This window comes from Danio rerio, chromosome 14 (assembly GCF_052040795.2).
Source record: "Danio rerio strain M-AB ecotype USA chromosome 14, GRCz13ab, whole genome shotgun sequence".
Lineage (NCBI taxonomy): Eukaryota > Metazoa > Chordata > Actinopteri > Cypriniformes > Danionidae > Danio > Danio rerio.
This window is the reverse complement of record NC_141034.1, coordinates 25,199,836-25,215,560: the sequence shown is the minus strand read 5'-3', so window position 1 is coordinate 25,215,560 and position 15,725 is coordinate 25,199,836. Positions and strand designations below refer to the sequence as shown.

At 37.5% G+C, this 15,725-nt stretch overlaps 1 protein-coding gene across 1 annotated transcript in view; it reads left to right on the top strand.

Moving 5' to 3' along the window:
* Positions 1-13,078, top strand: part of rnf20 (ring finger protein 20, E3 ubiquitin protein ligase) — a 30,824-nt gene extending 17,746 nt beyond the window's left edge. The window contains exons 11-22 of the mRNA NM_001256175.2: positions 618-797; positions 895-1,030; positions 2,079-2,200; positions 2,292-2,448; positions 3,915-4,203; positions 4,312-4,429; positions 7,343-7,492; positions 8,015-8,227; positions 9,204-9,329; positions 9,412-9,552; positions 12,007-12,111; positions 12,197-13,078. Of these exons, the coding sequence (NP_001243104.2) occupies positions 618-797; positions 895-1,030; positions 2,079-2,200; positions 2,292-2,448; positions 3,915-4,203; positions 4,312-4,429; positions 7,343-7,492; positions 8,015-8,227; positions 9,204-9,329; positions 9,412-9,552; positions 12,007-12,111; positions 12,197-12,373 (1,914 nt within the window). The 3' untranslated portion in view covers positions 12,374-13,078. The remainder of the gene's footprint in view (positions 1-617; positions 798-894; positions 1,031-2,078; positions 2,201-2,291; positions 2,449-3,914; positions 4,204-4,311; positions 4,430-7,342; positions 7,493-8,014; positions 8,228-9,203; positions 9,330-9,411; positions 9,553-12,006; positions 12,112-12,196) is intronic.
* Positions 13,079-15,725: the final 2,647 nt, after the last annotated feature.

The following is a 15,725-nucleotide window of genomic DNA, read 5'->3' as shown; positions in this document are numbered from 1 at the left end:
CAGGGTAAATCTGAGATTTGGAATGGAAAATTACAAACCGATCTGTCATATCTTGTCCTTTAAAGATTGCTTCTTGTCAGCTACTATTTGAGGACACAAACACTCTGGAACAGAGAAAACAACTCCCTTAGATTCAGTAAATGTACCACACATTATCCTAAAAGGAAAATGTATTATTAAAAAGAAATAAGAACTCGAATTAGATAATTGAAATGAATGTATGTGAATGCAGTAATGTAAATATCTAGATAGTACCAAGTTACTAGAATGCTTTAAAATGTTGTTAGCCTGTTTCTTGCATTAATTAGCATGCTAAATTGGTTTAGCATTTTGCTTTTCAAGGATTTCTAACATCACTCAACATGTCATAAGGGCGATGCTTTAATCTTATTGTATATTATTTTGATTATTATGAGTCACAATCTCGAACTAAGTTTAGCTGCACTGGCAGTCAAAATGATTGCAAAATGTGGCCCTTTGCCCAGTTTTGAGCCCTGAGGTCTGATATGAATTAGATCATTGCAACTTGAAAAATCTTAAGAATTGCTTCTAGTTCCCAGTAAAAGACCAATCTTTTTCTCTCTCTCTTTCTCTCTCTGTTTCTCTCTGTCTGTCAGGTGGAGCTGTTGTCCAGAGCTGAGGAAGTGGCCAGAGACAGTGCAGAGTATCGCTGTCTGCAGTCTCAATTCTCTGTGCTCTACAATGAATCACTGGTGCTGAAATCTCAGCTGGATGAGACCAAAGCAAGACTCAACACGACCAGGACTGCACGGCTGCGCCAGCTGGACCACATGGAGGTATGTGAATGACCAGTGAATATAATAATGCAGTTCCTGCAGTGATGGGTAATAAAATGTAGATAAAGTGTAACGATGATGTCCGTGTTCATTACAGAATGATGAGGTCTCCTTGCAGCGGAAGGTCCGCACTGAAGTCATTCAGCTGGAAGACACATTAGCACAAGTGCGCAAGGAGTACGAGATGCTCAGGATTGAATTTGAACAGACTTTAGCTGCTAATGAACAAGCAGGTAAGCTTCTTCTCTTCTCTTTGTAGTGATGTAGCAGTTATGCTTTTATTTATATTATTGAAGACAGTTAAAAGTATATCTCGAGATTGAATGAGACACACAAAGTCAGGGCTGCACAATTATTCAAAGGTGATTGTCATGCGCATTTTGTCAGCAAAGCCGGTTTTTTAATCAGTAGTAAATCTCCAGTGTGTCCTTTGACTTGGAGCAACATTTATGACGTAGTACGTCATAGCTCACTGACAATCTCTGCAATATCACATTCATTATGCCAGATTATTTACTTGTGCGATAGTGAAATCAAAGATAATCATTCTGTGATATAATAATGAATGTTTGCATAGCTTACAAACTGCTGCAAATGAAAACATAAAAACACATTTAATAACATGCTTTTACTCCAAAATCATTTTATAACTTAAGTCAAGTGTTTAAAATAAACCCATCTGTGAGCTAATGTGGCGTCTTAGCCAAAATAAGGCATGCAACATAATTCATAGTATACCAAGCAGTGACTAAGGCATTGCATTGTACAATTTGTTATAAGGTAATTTATAATAAGAGTTTAGATAAACCATAAATTGTCGCAGTCCTGTGTCTGTTAGTCACGCCGAATTAATGTAAGTAGTTAAATCATCTGTTTATTCAGCAACTACTATAGGGTTATTCTGGGTTTCTTCTTCAGGCTGTGTTTAGAGTTTTGCATGAGAGCAACCTTTGGCCTTTGAATGGAGATATGCTGTTGATCACAGAACTGTGCTTCCCTGACAATTTTTGCATATGAATCACAGATTTAGCTAAATTTTGATTTATTGTTCAATTTATAGTGCTGATGTAAACCTGTGTGTATTCATTCTGAAGTCTAGATGATGGACAGATTCATTTTTGGACACTGACCATTCTTTGGAGACTATAAAACTCTTAATTTTTATTTATTTGTATTAATTTTTATGATAATGCATTGAGCGTTTAAGTGAGCAAAAAATTTGCATGATGCTGCCCCTTAAAATGCAGTTGGAAAATCTGACTCTGCATTATTATTTTCCAGGCCCCATAAACCGAGAGATGAGACATTTGATCAGTACACTGCAAACTCATAACCAGCAGATGAAGGGTGAGGTGGTCAAATATAAACTCAGACTGAGAGAGGCTCAGCAAGAGCTCAACCAGGTGAGAACAAAGATTTGTTGCCTCTAAAATCCTTTTTCCCAGGAGATGATAGAAAACTAGTAGTTTCTGAAATTCCTGTCATCTCTTCTAGCTCCGGGCTGCCAAAGGCAATGCTGCTGTTCAGTCTCAGTCCAGCACAGAGATGGATGTGAAGGAGGAGACTGTCTCTCCGCTTACCCCTGCCCCGACCACCGACGTTACTGTGAAGACGGAGCCTGACAGCGGCTCTGCTACACCCAGCACCACTGGTACACTTTCTCATTTTTATTTTAAAAATCTGGGTAAAGCTAATTAAAATATGTGTTATTGAGTTTGTCACAAAGCTCTGCTTTCAAATGCCTGGTACATGTCCTCTGGTGGCACTAAAACCATGCCTATTCATGGGAAGACATTCATCTCTCAACAGTCAAACACTGCTACAATCTGAATGGATGCTACTGTTGCTACCTCTAGTAATGTTAGCTTAATTGCTTTTACACAGATGGTACCAAAATGTGAACCGTACTAAACTGCTTTTTGGGTACCCTTTCGAAAGGGTACCTAGCACAACAAAAGGGTACCAAAAGGCAGAACCAGAATCGCAGCTGAACGCTACTGGATGATATTGGAGAGATGCATCAATAGCTCATGCACAAATCAGGAAAATAAAAACAAAGGAAGCGCCATTTTAAATACACAGCTGAGGCATTACACTTTAATAATATATACATATAATAACAAGCTACATTTGACCCGAAAAAAATCTGGAGCTCTTGAAAACAGCAGAACTGTGGGTGCGCTAGCAACATTTTCTCCAGTTTATTTTAAGGAGAACTGCGCATCGATGGATTTGCTCTTCAGTGATTGAACTCTAAGCAGTGAATAATAAACCACACTGAACTGAACTAAACTGAACTTCAACACAGAAAACTGAACTGACACTGTTTCAATTTACTACAATCTTTTATGTTAAGCTGCTTTGACACAATCTACATTGTAAAAGGGCTATAGAAATAAAGATAAATTGAATTGAAATTGATAAATAATTGAGAATTGAATTGATAATTGAAATTTAGAGCTGTTAAGCACTCGCACGCATCACATCAGCTGTGTGCGTGACACTGAAGCCCTTGTCAGTGAGTGAGGAGTGCCTGTCTCACCAATCGCCTGATCTCATTCGGTATTCACCTGCTTTCTTTTGCTTGCACGAACAGTTATCAGTCTTGCTGATCGCATTTGCACACATATTGTCAAACTGTCTTAAACTGAAGTCCTAATCTTTAGTTATGAGCCTGCTCTGGCAATTTCAAATTTATTTTCAACCAGCCAAAGTGGTTAGTGGAGGTGGCTGTCCAACCTGCCACAGCTGAAATCTACTCACATTTGGCAGGTTGGCGGGTGTATATGTATGTATGTTTATATACACACACACATAAATATATATATACCTCAAAAGAACACCCCTATTTTTTATGTTTTTTCTGAACTAGTCTTGCTTAAAAAGAGACCCTATAGGGCCAGGCTATGTGCCCTGGAAAAAAAATGTTTAAATGATTTAAATTTCCTCTGCGGATGCACTCTCAAAAATCAACCAAATCAAATAGAACTCTTTAAGTAATGCTATATAGTATTTCAAATATTACACAGTCTGAATACATTGCACTTTGTTTTAAATTACGCCACTGTTGAGTTTATATTTTGCTTTAATTTTTAATTGACATATTTTATTTTTTAGGTATAACAGTCAAGACTGAACCAGGTACAGATGCAGAGACTGTGGTAAAAGAGGAGGAAAAGGAGAAGGAAAAAGACAAAGAAAAGGAAAAGGACAAAGAGAAGGAACAGAGAGAAAGAGAGCGGGTGACGCGTGGCAGTACTGGAAGCTTAGGGGTGAAAGAAGAGAGAGACAAAGCTGGCACAAGCAGCAGCCAATCAGAAGACATCCCAGTTGAACGCTGTGCTGTAATTGGAGGGCCTAAACGCAAGGAGATGGAGCAGCTGAAAATAGTGCGGGTGGAGCTGAAGTAAGCAATTCCCCTCTAAATGATGATAAGTAGAATGATGAAAATGACTTTAAGAAGAGCTAATAACGTTAATAGAGAAGCTGATGGAAAAATATGATTATGATGCAGGAAAGCTCAAGAGTCCCAAAGGGAGATGAAGCTGTTGTTGGACATGTACCGCTCAGCACCAAAAGAGCAGAGGGATAAAGTACAGCTGATGGCAGCTGAGAAGAAGACAAAGTCAGAGGTACATAACCAAACGTACAAGAAATTGTTGTATAAAGTAGCAGTCAGCAGTTTGGAATTTTTTTTTTTTATATTGTTTTGTTTTTGAGAGAACTCTCTTTAGCCTTGTTTATATTTCTGTGTCGAGTGATCAGCGTGAGTGTGCATTGCCATGCATTTATAATTCTGCGCGCTGATTGTGTTGCTCTGCAATAACGCTTCTGAACCGCTAGCTGGCAGTAGTTTTTTCTGTTCCTCTGTGTCGAGTTTCTTCGCTGGTGTTTTGTTTTTTTCTGAATACTACCTTAATGTACACATAGCTAAAACTCCCTCTTTGAGAGGCAGGAACCGGTGGATGTACAACTTTAATCATAAGGTAAACACAAAACAAAACATTCCACCTGGACCTCCTTCACGGAACTTGACACTTGTAAACACTCGTTCCAATGGGTTTGCACAGCGCTCATCCCCGCCCATGCACGTCACAGCTACCAAGCTGACCAATCATAGAGCTTGTGCTCTGCGTCATTGGACATGTAGTTACATTTTTGAAGAGGTGCATGCTGGCGTCAGCCACAGCGAGGGGTATGTGGCTGCGCTAAGGCTGCGCTGAAGCATACGCGTGCGTTTGATTAGCCTTTACATTCATCAAGACGCCATTTAATCAAAATTACAGTAAATGCACCAATGACAATGATTTTTCATATAAATATGAATCATTATTAATAATTTAGTAGAGCGACACTCATGATCATGTGATAATGAAGACTAGGCCTGTTACAATAAGCAATATATCGACTTTTCATACAAAACTTGGACATGACCTCAGTAATTTTTGGTGTTTGTATATGATTACAAATTCACAAATAACAGTGAAGTCATTTTACAAGGACATTTACATTTTACCTCACTGGTGTCAATGTTGATTATTCAACATTTACTTACTAGGACATTTAATAGGATAAATAATATCCTCATTTACGGATTTAACATCAGATTGCCGAATCCAAAAAAACTTGAGAGTGAAAAGTTTTTTGTCCCTTGAAAGTGTTTAAGAGTATTTGCTTTATTATAGTGGTGTATGGTCAGTGGCATATAATTATTTAAAAATGACAATAATATCAGTTATTGCAGTGACGATATGTTCAACAGCAAAAATTCTTTATCTTGACAGGCCTATCAATGACTGGTGTAATGATTCTAAAAATCACAGTAAACTATTTTTAAATATGAATTTTTTATTTAATATAATTTCAATAAATAGTATAATAAATAATACAATATTTTGAGGCTTTAGAAAGCACAAAATCATTTGTAGAACTAACCTATATGCCATTATGATGTTAAAGCATGTCTTATGAGATGGATTGATGTGCTTTTGTAATAAAAATATATCCTTATTTTTTTTAATTGGGCCTTTGAGTGTACTGTTAACAGGGTTCATACGGTCATTTAAAAACGGGAAAAGTCATGGAATTTGAAATGGTTTTTTCCAGGCCTGGAAACGTTTTGGAAAAACAGAAAAAAACACAAAGTTTTGAAAAAGTCATGGAAATTAGTTAAAAAAATATCTGTATACTTGAATTAGGGCTGCGCGATAATTGAAAAATCTGACATTACCATATTTTGTATTTCTGTGATATATATTGCGATGTGAGTACAATTTCACCAGATGATTTAACATGTTTATTTCGATTGATTGATGGGATTTTGTAGAGGATTGAGTCTCGAATAATATATAACAAATAAATTACAAGCATAGATAAATAAAATATAGTAAAGATAAAAGTGAATGATTTTGAATGAGTTTTTAGGCATTCACTATTCTGGTACAGATATTGAATAATCAACACTGCATAGTCTTCATTGTATAATATTTCATCTTTATTGAAGTTACAAAAAATTTGTAGTGGCTGTTTTAAAATTTAAAATATTGAAATGTTCACACAGTCACAGGCCTTAATGGGACAGTTCTCTCAAAGATTAAAATGTACTCACTATTTCTCACACTTCACTTGTTTCAATACTATAGGAGTTATTAAATTATACTCTTATTGTGTTTATAAAAAAAAAAGAAAACTCAATGTTCGAAACAAGTGAAGGGTGTAATAAAAATGGTAAATGGTATTTTTGGGTGAACTATCTCTTTAAAAATGCATGCAGATGATAAACGTTTACTCCATTATTATGTGACTATTGCAGATGCACACATTGTGATATTGATGCTGAAAGCATATATTGTGCAGCCCAAACTTGATCATAGGTTAGTTGTCTTTACTTCTTTTCTGTCCTTGGCTAAAAACTTGTTCTCACATTGTTAGTGCTCTCTAAGCATTATCAATATCAACTTTACATAGATATAAAAACTAATTTAAACAAAATAGATTGTTGCGTGTTCTATGATATGCTGTTATAAATTTGAACGTTAATGCTTTTTTTATTATTTACCATTTCGTAACGTCACACAACATTCCGTCATGAAAATGTGCTTGAAAGTTCTGGAAAAGTTCTGGATTTTAGTAGTAAAAATGTGGCTAAACTCGGTGTTAAAACTAGCTAAAGCACTGTTTACTGTTAACTGTTATACCTCGGAATCAATTTCTTGAAGGATTTTTCATCACAACTGTTTTTTAAGCTCACTGGCTGATATTTATTATTGTATTAATCAAATATTAATCATATATTTGTTGATTCATTTAATAAAAAAAAAATATTTCTTCCAAAATCTTAAGACATTTGTAATTGAAAACAAGACAGAAACTGTATTAGGAAACATCACTTTTTGCTGTATGTGATCAGTAGCTACAACAAAAGTTTAAAGAACCATCTGTGAGCTGCTCTTGTGCTTTAAATTGTTCTATGTTATTTTCATGGTCTTACAAAGGTCTTAAAGTCCTAAACTTGCTCTTATAAAACTTGTGTGCGTGTTTTGTAGGCAGAAGAGCTCCGTCAGAGGGTGCGAGAGCTGGAGGAGAGGGAAAGGAGAGAAGGAAAGAAGATGGCAGATGAAGAAGCTCTCAGAAAGATCCGCTCTGTGGAGGAGCAGATCGATATTCTTAATAAGAAACTCTCTCTTGCCAAGCAGGTAGAGCTCTGATTCACACAAAAGTGTCAGACTAAAGGTTATAGCACACTGAATCCGCAATTTTTGTTTGTAATTTTCACGTGTTGAAAGATAAATTCAGCCTTGTATTGACACACTGCATCTGAAACATTCATAAAAAAATTGGATCCGGTTTGATTTTTTTTTTTTTACTTTTTACATCCGAAAAAGCGCTTTGAGAGGTGTTTTGACAGTTTGAGGTCACCATACAAGTAAAAAGCAAAATACAGAATTCCATCACTTACGCCACAGATATCTTTGAGAAACACAATGCATAAAAAAGCCAGAATGTGGTGGACAGTTGAGAACTATATGCTGGATTCAGTGACTTTAGCTCTCCCCTGCTGCTGTTTGGTGTGTGCGTGATAAATTTTTCAGATATTAATACAAAAAACTCATGAAAATTTCTGTGTGCAAAGACCTTAACACCGAGCAATGAATGACAAACACTTTGCTGCAAAATTCAGTGTTAATTCTGAATGAGTCAATCTTTCTGTCTCTCAGGAGGAAGATGCTTTGCTGAGTGAAATGGACGTGACGGGCCAGGCGTTTGAGGACATGCAGGAACAGAACATCCGTCTGATGCAGCAGCTCAGAGAGAAAGATGATGCCAACTTCAAACTCATGAGCGAGCGCATCAAATCCAACCAGATCCACAAACTCCTCAAAGAGGAGAAAGAGGAGCTCGCTGACCAGCTGCTCACACTTAAAACACAGGTGGGTGAGCTGAGCTTCATGTTTAGTGCTGATGTCATCTTCTAAAATAAATTCTTGAATCAACTGACCTTTGCCAGGAGTTTGATTGACAGTAGATCTGACCAATCAAAGCACTAGTTTTGTGCGCTCACCGTTGCTGCCTGCCAATGAACAAGCTATACAGGGTCAATTATTTTTGTATAATAAAATAAGCTTTTCATTTAAGGGGTGAAATTTGCGGCTTGAAATTTGAATTGCAGAAACAAAATAATATTACATTTTTAAAGAGTTGTTTTTTTTTATTCTGCTTTCTTTTTGTGTTCATATTAATATAACATACTGGGTACGGTATTATATTTTTTTTATATGAAAGGACAGTATACAGTGTATCCAGAAGCACTAGAAGTATTCATATTTTAAAACTGAAAAACAAAACAAAACCAAAAACTACCCAGCTATACAGAATCCAGACAGCCTGTAATAAGCTGTCTGTAAAACACAGACGCAACACCAAGCAAGTGACACACAGACAGCATCACGCTCTCTCTCATTCACACACACACAGGACAAAGCGCTCTCTCTCTCTCTCATTCACACACATACATAGACAGCACGAAGCTCTCTCTCTCTCTCTCATTCACACACATATAACTGTAGACAGCAACAAACAAGCTAAACACAGCTTCACACTCTCTTTCACACACACACATACACGTGCTCGCGTGTCGGGAGCGATACTGTTAGACCGCCCCCTCCCGTTTAATTTACACCTGTAACCGACCTCTCCCGCGCTTTATTCAGATATATATTCCCGCGCCACAAGAAATCTGGTCTGGTCCCTGCTGTGAGTTAACGTGAACTAAAAACAGTTTACATTTACATAAAGAGGAATAAACACTATAATGTATCGTTCATTGTTTCTAAATACTTCAACAATACCTAAAACATTCTTATTGTATAGCGTTAACTTAATAATACCCTTCTGTTCTTGTCTCAGGTGGATGCTCAGCTACAGGTGGTTCGGAAGCTGGAAGAGAAAGAGCGCCTCCTGCAGGGCACCATCAGCGCAGCAGAGAGAGAGCTGGGGCTTCGCACGCAGGCATTAGAGATGAACAAACGCAAGGTACTGCAACAAACAGTAAATGTCATGGAGGTTATCTACAGCTCATCTTAACAGCACATATCTCGCTGCCTGTCGGTTTCAGGCGCAAGACTCTGTGCTGCTGTCGGAGGAGGTGCGGACTCAGCTGGAAGGGGTGCAGCAGAGGTTGCGTTCAGTCAGAGAAGAGGTGATTGAGAACAGCATTTCACGAGAGAAGGAGTCTTTCAATGCCAGACGTGCACAGGTGAGTATTCTGAGATATGTCATATGAATAACAGAGCTGCGATCACATTAAACTTTAAGAATTACATTTGCGTACAGAGAGGTCACATAATGATTCTGTTTGTGTCAAAATCGCAGGTCAGAGTTTACCAAGCTAGAATTTTGGAATGTAGCAAAATGCAAATCTTTTCGCATAAGCTTGCACTTCCAATCTCAAACGTTTGCATGCATGTGAATGAAAGTCAATGCAAAAAGTGCAGTGTGGCTATACCTATGAAGCACATTTATTTAATTAAACTGGAACCTGTCAAAATAAAAGAGCACGAATATAAAGTATTATCATTGCAACATATATCTTTTTTTATTTGGATTAACCATTTAACAGGCATCATAATGGCCTGATTGAGATTTTGTCAATTAGTTATCATTAAAACCAGTATCAGGAACACAATTTAACCCATGAAATTGATTTAAAAAAAGATATGCTGTTTCCACACCAAATGCAAATTTAAGTTTAAGTAGATTAATTCCTTACATTTGTATAGCTCTTTTCTGAACACTCAATGCACTTTACACATTGGCGGGAATCTCCTCATCCACCACCAGTGTGCAGCATCCACCTGGATGACGCGACGGCAGCCATATTGTGCCAGACCACACACCAGCTGATTGGTGGAGAGGAGTGATGTAGCCAATTATGTTACGTTAGGGGGCCATGATGGAAAGAGGCCAGTGGGCAAATTTGACCAGGATACTGGGATTAAACCCCAATTCTTTTACAAAGGACATCCTGCGATTTAAACGACCTACAGAGAGTCAGGACCTCGGTTCGAAAGAGGGCACTCACTGAACAGTAGAATCCCCTTTTCTATACTAGGGTGTTAGGACCCACACAGACTGCAGGTTGAGCGCCCCCTGCTGGTCTCACTAACACCACTTCCAGCAGCAGCCCAGCTTTCCCACATGGAAAAGCTTTTCCCACTGCTTAGCTTCAGTGGGGGACCATGTGAGAGTTGCAGAGAGCTAGCTGCCGGCTAGCAGATTACATATTACAAAGTCAATGCAAATGCATGAACGGAGTCAAATTTCAACCAGGGGACACAGATGAAGCAGAACAAGCAATGTATTCGCCATGAACTTGTGGAATTTGCCTCAAAATATAAAATATTTCAAATTGAGCAGACATAATCCTGCGAGTTATGTAGAACTAGTGACATGATGCTTCGCGCCTGGTATGGACCCTGCATTGGAATGCAAGTTAAAGAGTTTTTATAATGATCATAATATATTCTATCAAGTATTAGTATTTATTTGTAGTGATTGTAAGTAAGTAAAGTTTATTTTTAAAGCACATTTAACTTCAGTTTGGCACTGAGCAAAGTGCTGAGCAAAACCATAGTACTCATTCTTATTATTACTTTTATTGTTATTTCATGATTTTAGAATAATAGTGTGACAGCAACAATGCAAAATTAAGATTAAAAGCCTGGGAAGGCAATAGAATAAAAATGTGTCTTAAGTCTGGACTTAAAAATAGAGATAGAAGAAGCTCTCGTAATATCAAACAAATGTGGCGCAGCGACTGCAAAGGCTCTATCTTCTTTCAGTTTAAGTCGTTACAGAGGAATTTGCAGTAAAATTTTTATTTGACGATCTAAGGGGCCGAGGAGTTGACTGTAGATTAATAAGTTATATAAGAAGATGCTTGCCCATTCAGTGCTTTTAAAACAATAAGTAAAATCTTGAACTGAATTCTAAAATTAACAGGAAGCCAATGAAGGCATGCCAAAACTAGCATGATTTTTTGGTGCCTGTTAAAAGTCTAGCTGCCCCATTTTGATCCAACAGCAAGCGTGCCGATGAAGATTGAGGGAGACCAATATATAAGGAATTACAATAGTCTAGGAGAGATGTGATATAAGCATGTATGACTTTTTCCAGATCTTGAAAGGAAAGAATGGATTTGAGATGATCTTCAGCTGATAGTAACTATTCTTAACCACTGAGCTCGTTTGTTTTTCTAGACAAAGCTCAGAATCAAAGATAACTGCTAGATTTTTCACTTGAGATTAATCATATGGACACTTTCTAAGCCCCCAATATAAAACATTCTTGTTTTTGAGGGGCCAAAGAAAATAACCTCAGTTTTTTCGTTATTAAGTTGAAGTTTTTTTTGCCCTGCTACATTTAATATCCTTAAGACAAACAGTTAAAGACTGCAAAGAGTTCTAAAATATCGATTGTGATATCGAATTAGTTTAAAACTGTGTTTTTATGGAGAAAACAAGCTATACTATAGTTAGCTGTATACTATTAACTATAATTTAGGCATCTTCTTTCTATGTGATTTTGTAGGTCAGAATTCGCCAAACTTCAATATCAATAACACAATTGTGGAAAATTTCTGAAAGAGACATATGGACTATTTTGTGAATTTATTTTAACATGATGCCATTTATTAATTTGTCTTTTTTAGGAGGACATATCCAAACTCCGCAGGAAGATAGAGAAGGCCAAGAAACCGGCAGAGAACATTCGAAATGGAGATGAGATCCTGAATGAAGAAATAAACGAATACAAGGTCATTTATGTTCATTTTTATGAAGGATCACAAATAGTTTTGTGTCCACGGCTTTAAATGATCTTTTTTGTTTTCTGTACTTTAGGCCCGATTGACTTGTCCATGCTGCAATTCACGTGTAAAAGATGCAGTTCTGACAAAGTGCTTCCACGTCTTCTGTTTCGAGTGCGTGAAGACACGTTACGACACCCGTCAGAGAAAGTGCCCAAAGTGCAATGCCGCATTTGGTGCCAACGACTTCCACCGCATATACATCGGATGAGGCTTGTGAATCACAGCATCTGCATCTGTTTGGTCCAGTTCCTCAGCATTGTTCTGCAGTTGGAGCATGTCCTGTATTGGCCGAGCATCAAGTGTTTTACATTCCATTTGATTCGCTCTTCAGAAAACAACCGACATGTTGATTAGACGTCCCAGCATCGGTTTAGCAGAACTAACCCGGTCACATTCCACAGGTCTGTCTTAGCCAACGTTTCTCACAAAAGCTGCTGCTTGCCTCAAGGACTGTCCTCAAGGTTTGTTGACTTTCTTTGAGTTAAAACTGCCTCGACCAGATCTCCCATTCCAGCTTAACATTAACTTAACTACCCAGAACCAATGTGAACCCATGAACACGAGTGAGCCTACAGACCTGTCTTTGAAAACAAGCTGTCTAGTCAACTGGGCAGTGGTTCATTTGCTGAAAAGCTTGTATTGTAATTTTTGTATTGTCTACTTTTTTTGACTGCCTGTAGTGATGGATGTGCAAATGCTTCATTGAAATACATTAAAAATCTATGTATGTAAATTCATTATGACTCCTTATTAAAATTTTCACAGATATTCATTTGTAGTATGTTTATATGTGATTGAAAAAGTACATTTTATGGCCTGTTGAACTGTTGTCCCCTTTCAAGAATCAATGCCTCTGCTTTGGAATAATGTTATAATAAAGTCTTTGTACTGTGGTGCTGTGGCTTTGAACCTACAACAAAGTCTCTATATTTTTAATTTGTGAAAATGAAATGAATTAGCATTTAGCTTTAAAGAAAGATTTGATGCTTAGCGATTTCTTTTTATTTCAATCTCTCTTTTCAGAATTGTATTGGTGAGTGACTGAGTGTTGTTGTCTTCTGTTTAACAGTAAAGAAAATATTTTGAAAGCTTAAAACCTGTAAAAGTTGACACAGTAGGAAAAAACAAATACTGTGGTTTCTTTAACCTTCCAATGTTTAAGAAAGTTTTCAGCTTTCTTCGAAATGCATTCTTTTGTGGTCAACATAAGGAAGAAGGGTAAACAGGTTTGGAACAAGTGAAGAGAGTAAATGAGGAAAGAATAGTTTTTGGGTGTGAACTGTTTTTTTGCTCCTTAAAGAGTGCATCAAGTTGTAAAAGCTTAAAGGGGTAGTTGCAGTTTGATCTTGCCCTTGAGATATTTTAGTTTGAGTTTAAATCTCTCAGTTTTGATGTGTAAAAAAAAATCTGAGATAACCTGAATTTTTTATAGAATGTGTATTGAAACTCAGGATTACAAATCAAAAGTGTGAAAACCTTTGAATTTAATTGCAAATTTATAGATTTTCTTATAATTCCATTATTTTTTAACCGCACGCAAGCACATACATATAGGCTATATACATGTTTACACAGTGGGTACGGAAGGTATTCAGACCCCCTTTACATTTTTCATTTTTTGTGATATTGCAGCCATTTGCTAAAATCATTTGTTCATTTTTTTCTTAATAATGTACTCACAGCATCCCATATTGACAGAAAAACACAGAATCGTTGACATTTTTGCAGATTTATTAGAAAAGAAAAACTATTATCACATGGTCCTAAGAACTCATACCCTTTGCTCAGTATTTGGTAGAAGCACCCTTTTGATCTAATAAAGCCATGAGTCTTTTCGAGAAAGTTGCAACATGTTTTTCACACCTAAATTTGTGGATCCTCTTCAGTTGTCAGGCTGGATGGTAACCATGGGGTGGACAGGACAGCCATTTTTAGCTCTCTACAGAGATGCTCAATTGGTTATAAGTCAGGGCTCTGGCTGGGTCATTCAAGAACAGTCGCAGAGTTGTTGAGAAGCTTCTCCTTTGTTATTTTTAGCTGTGTAAAGAGTCACTGTCTGGTTGGAGGTAAACCTTCAGCCCAGTCTGAGGTCATGAGCACTCTGGAGGAGGTTACCACAGGATACCCCATGTACTTGGCCGCATTCATATTTCCCTTGATTGCAACCAGTCGTTTTGTCCCTGCAGCTGAAAAACACAGCATGATGCTGCCACCACCGTGCTTCATTGCAGGGACTGTATTGGACAGTCGTTTAGCAGTGTCTGGTTTTCTCCACACACACCACTTAGAATAAAAAAGTTCTCATTTCTCACCATCTTAGAGTTCTTCTTATGTTTTTAGCAAACTGCCCCGACTGGTGGAGGGCTGCTGTGATGGTTGACTTTCTACAGCTTTCTCCCATCTCTCGACTGAATATCTGGAGCTCAGCCACAGTGATCTTTGGATTCTTCTTTACCTCTCTCACCAAGGCTCTTTTTCCCCCGATAGCTCAGTTTGGCCAGATGGCCAGCTCTAGGATGGGTTCTGGTCCTCCCAAATGTCTTCCATTAAAGGATTATGGAGGCCACTGTGCTCTTAAAAACCTTAAGTGCAGCAGAATTTTTTGTAACCTTGGCCACACCTGTGCCTTTCAACATTTCTGTCTTGCAGTTCCTTTGACCTTATGATTCTCAATTGCTCTGACATGCACTGTGAGCTGTAAGCTCGTTTGGTTTTCATAGCATTAAAACTCAAAACATTCTCTATAGATTTATTGATTTTTTTTTTCTCTCTGTAATTGCGCTCAGCATTTGACAGGTGTTTTGGCCAGAAAGCAAGAACACAGAGGTAGATGCGTTAATCTTTTTTTCTTATTTCAAAATTCTTCCTCTTGCACACTGTGCCGGCCTCTACCTCAGCTCTACTCTGAATGCTGATAGACTGGCAATATGTTCAACATTATCTCAGCGTCTTTGAACCACTCAAACCTTGTGAAAGTGCAGCATTGAAGGATTTTCATGGGGGTCCCCGGTTTTGAAAAAAGTAATAACATTAAATTTTTAACGATTAGAGACAGATTTTCCAACATATGATAGAAAATTTATAAAAGAGCTATTTGATTAATATAGGCTTCTTGGCATTGGTTTGGGCCCCCTTATTTCTTGGGGCCCTAAGCGGCTGCTTACCTCGCTTATTTGTTAAGTCCGCCTCTGGCTGTAAGGTCTTTTAGCCAGGTGTGTGACTTTCCAAATCGAGTCCAATCAGTATAATCAAACACAGCTTGACTCAAATGAAGGTGTAGCGATGATCAGAAGAAATGTACAGCAGAGTTAAATACACAAGTGTCACAGCAAAGGATCTGATTACTTAGGACCATGTGATATTTCAGTTTGTCTTTTTTTTTTTATAAATCTGCAAAATGTCAACAATTCTGTGTTTTTCTGTCGATATGGGGTGCTGTGTGTACATTAATGAGGAAAAATTTACTTAAGTCATTTTAGCAAATGGCTGCAATATAACAAAGAGTGAAAATTTTAAGGGAGTCTGAATATTTTCCATACTCACTGTACTGTAAAAGTTGC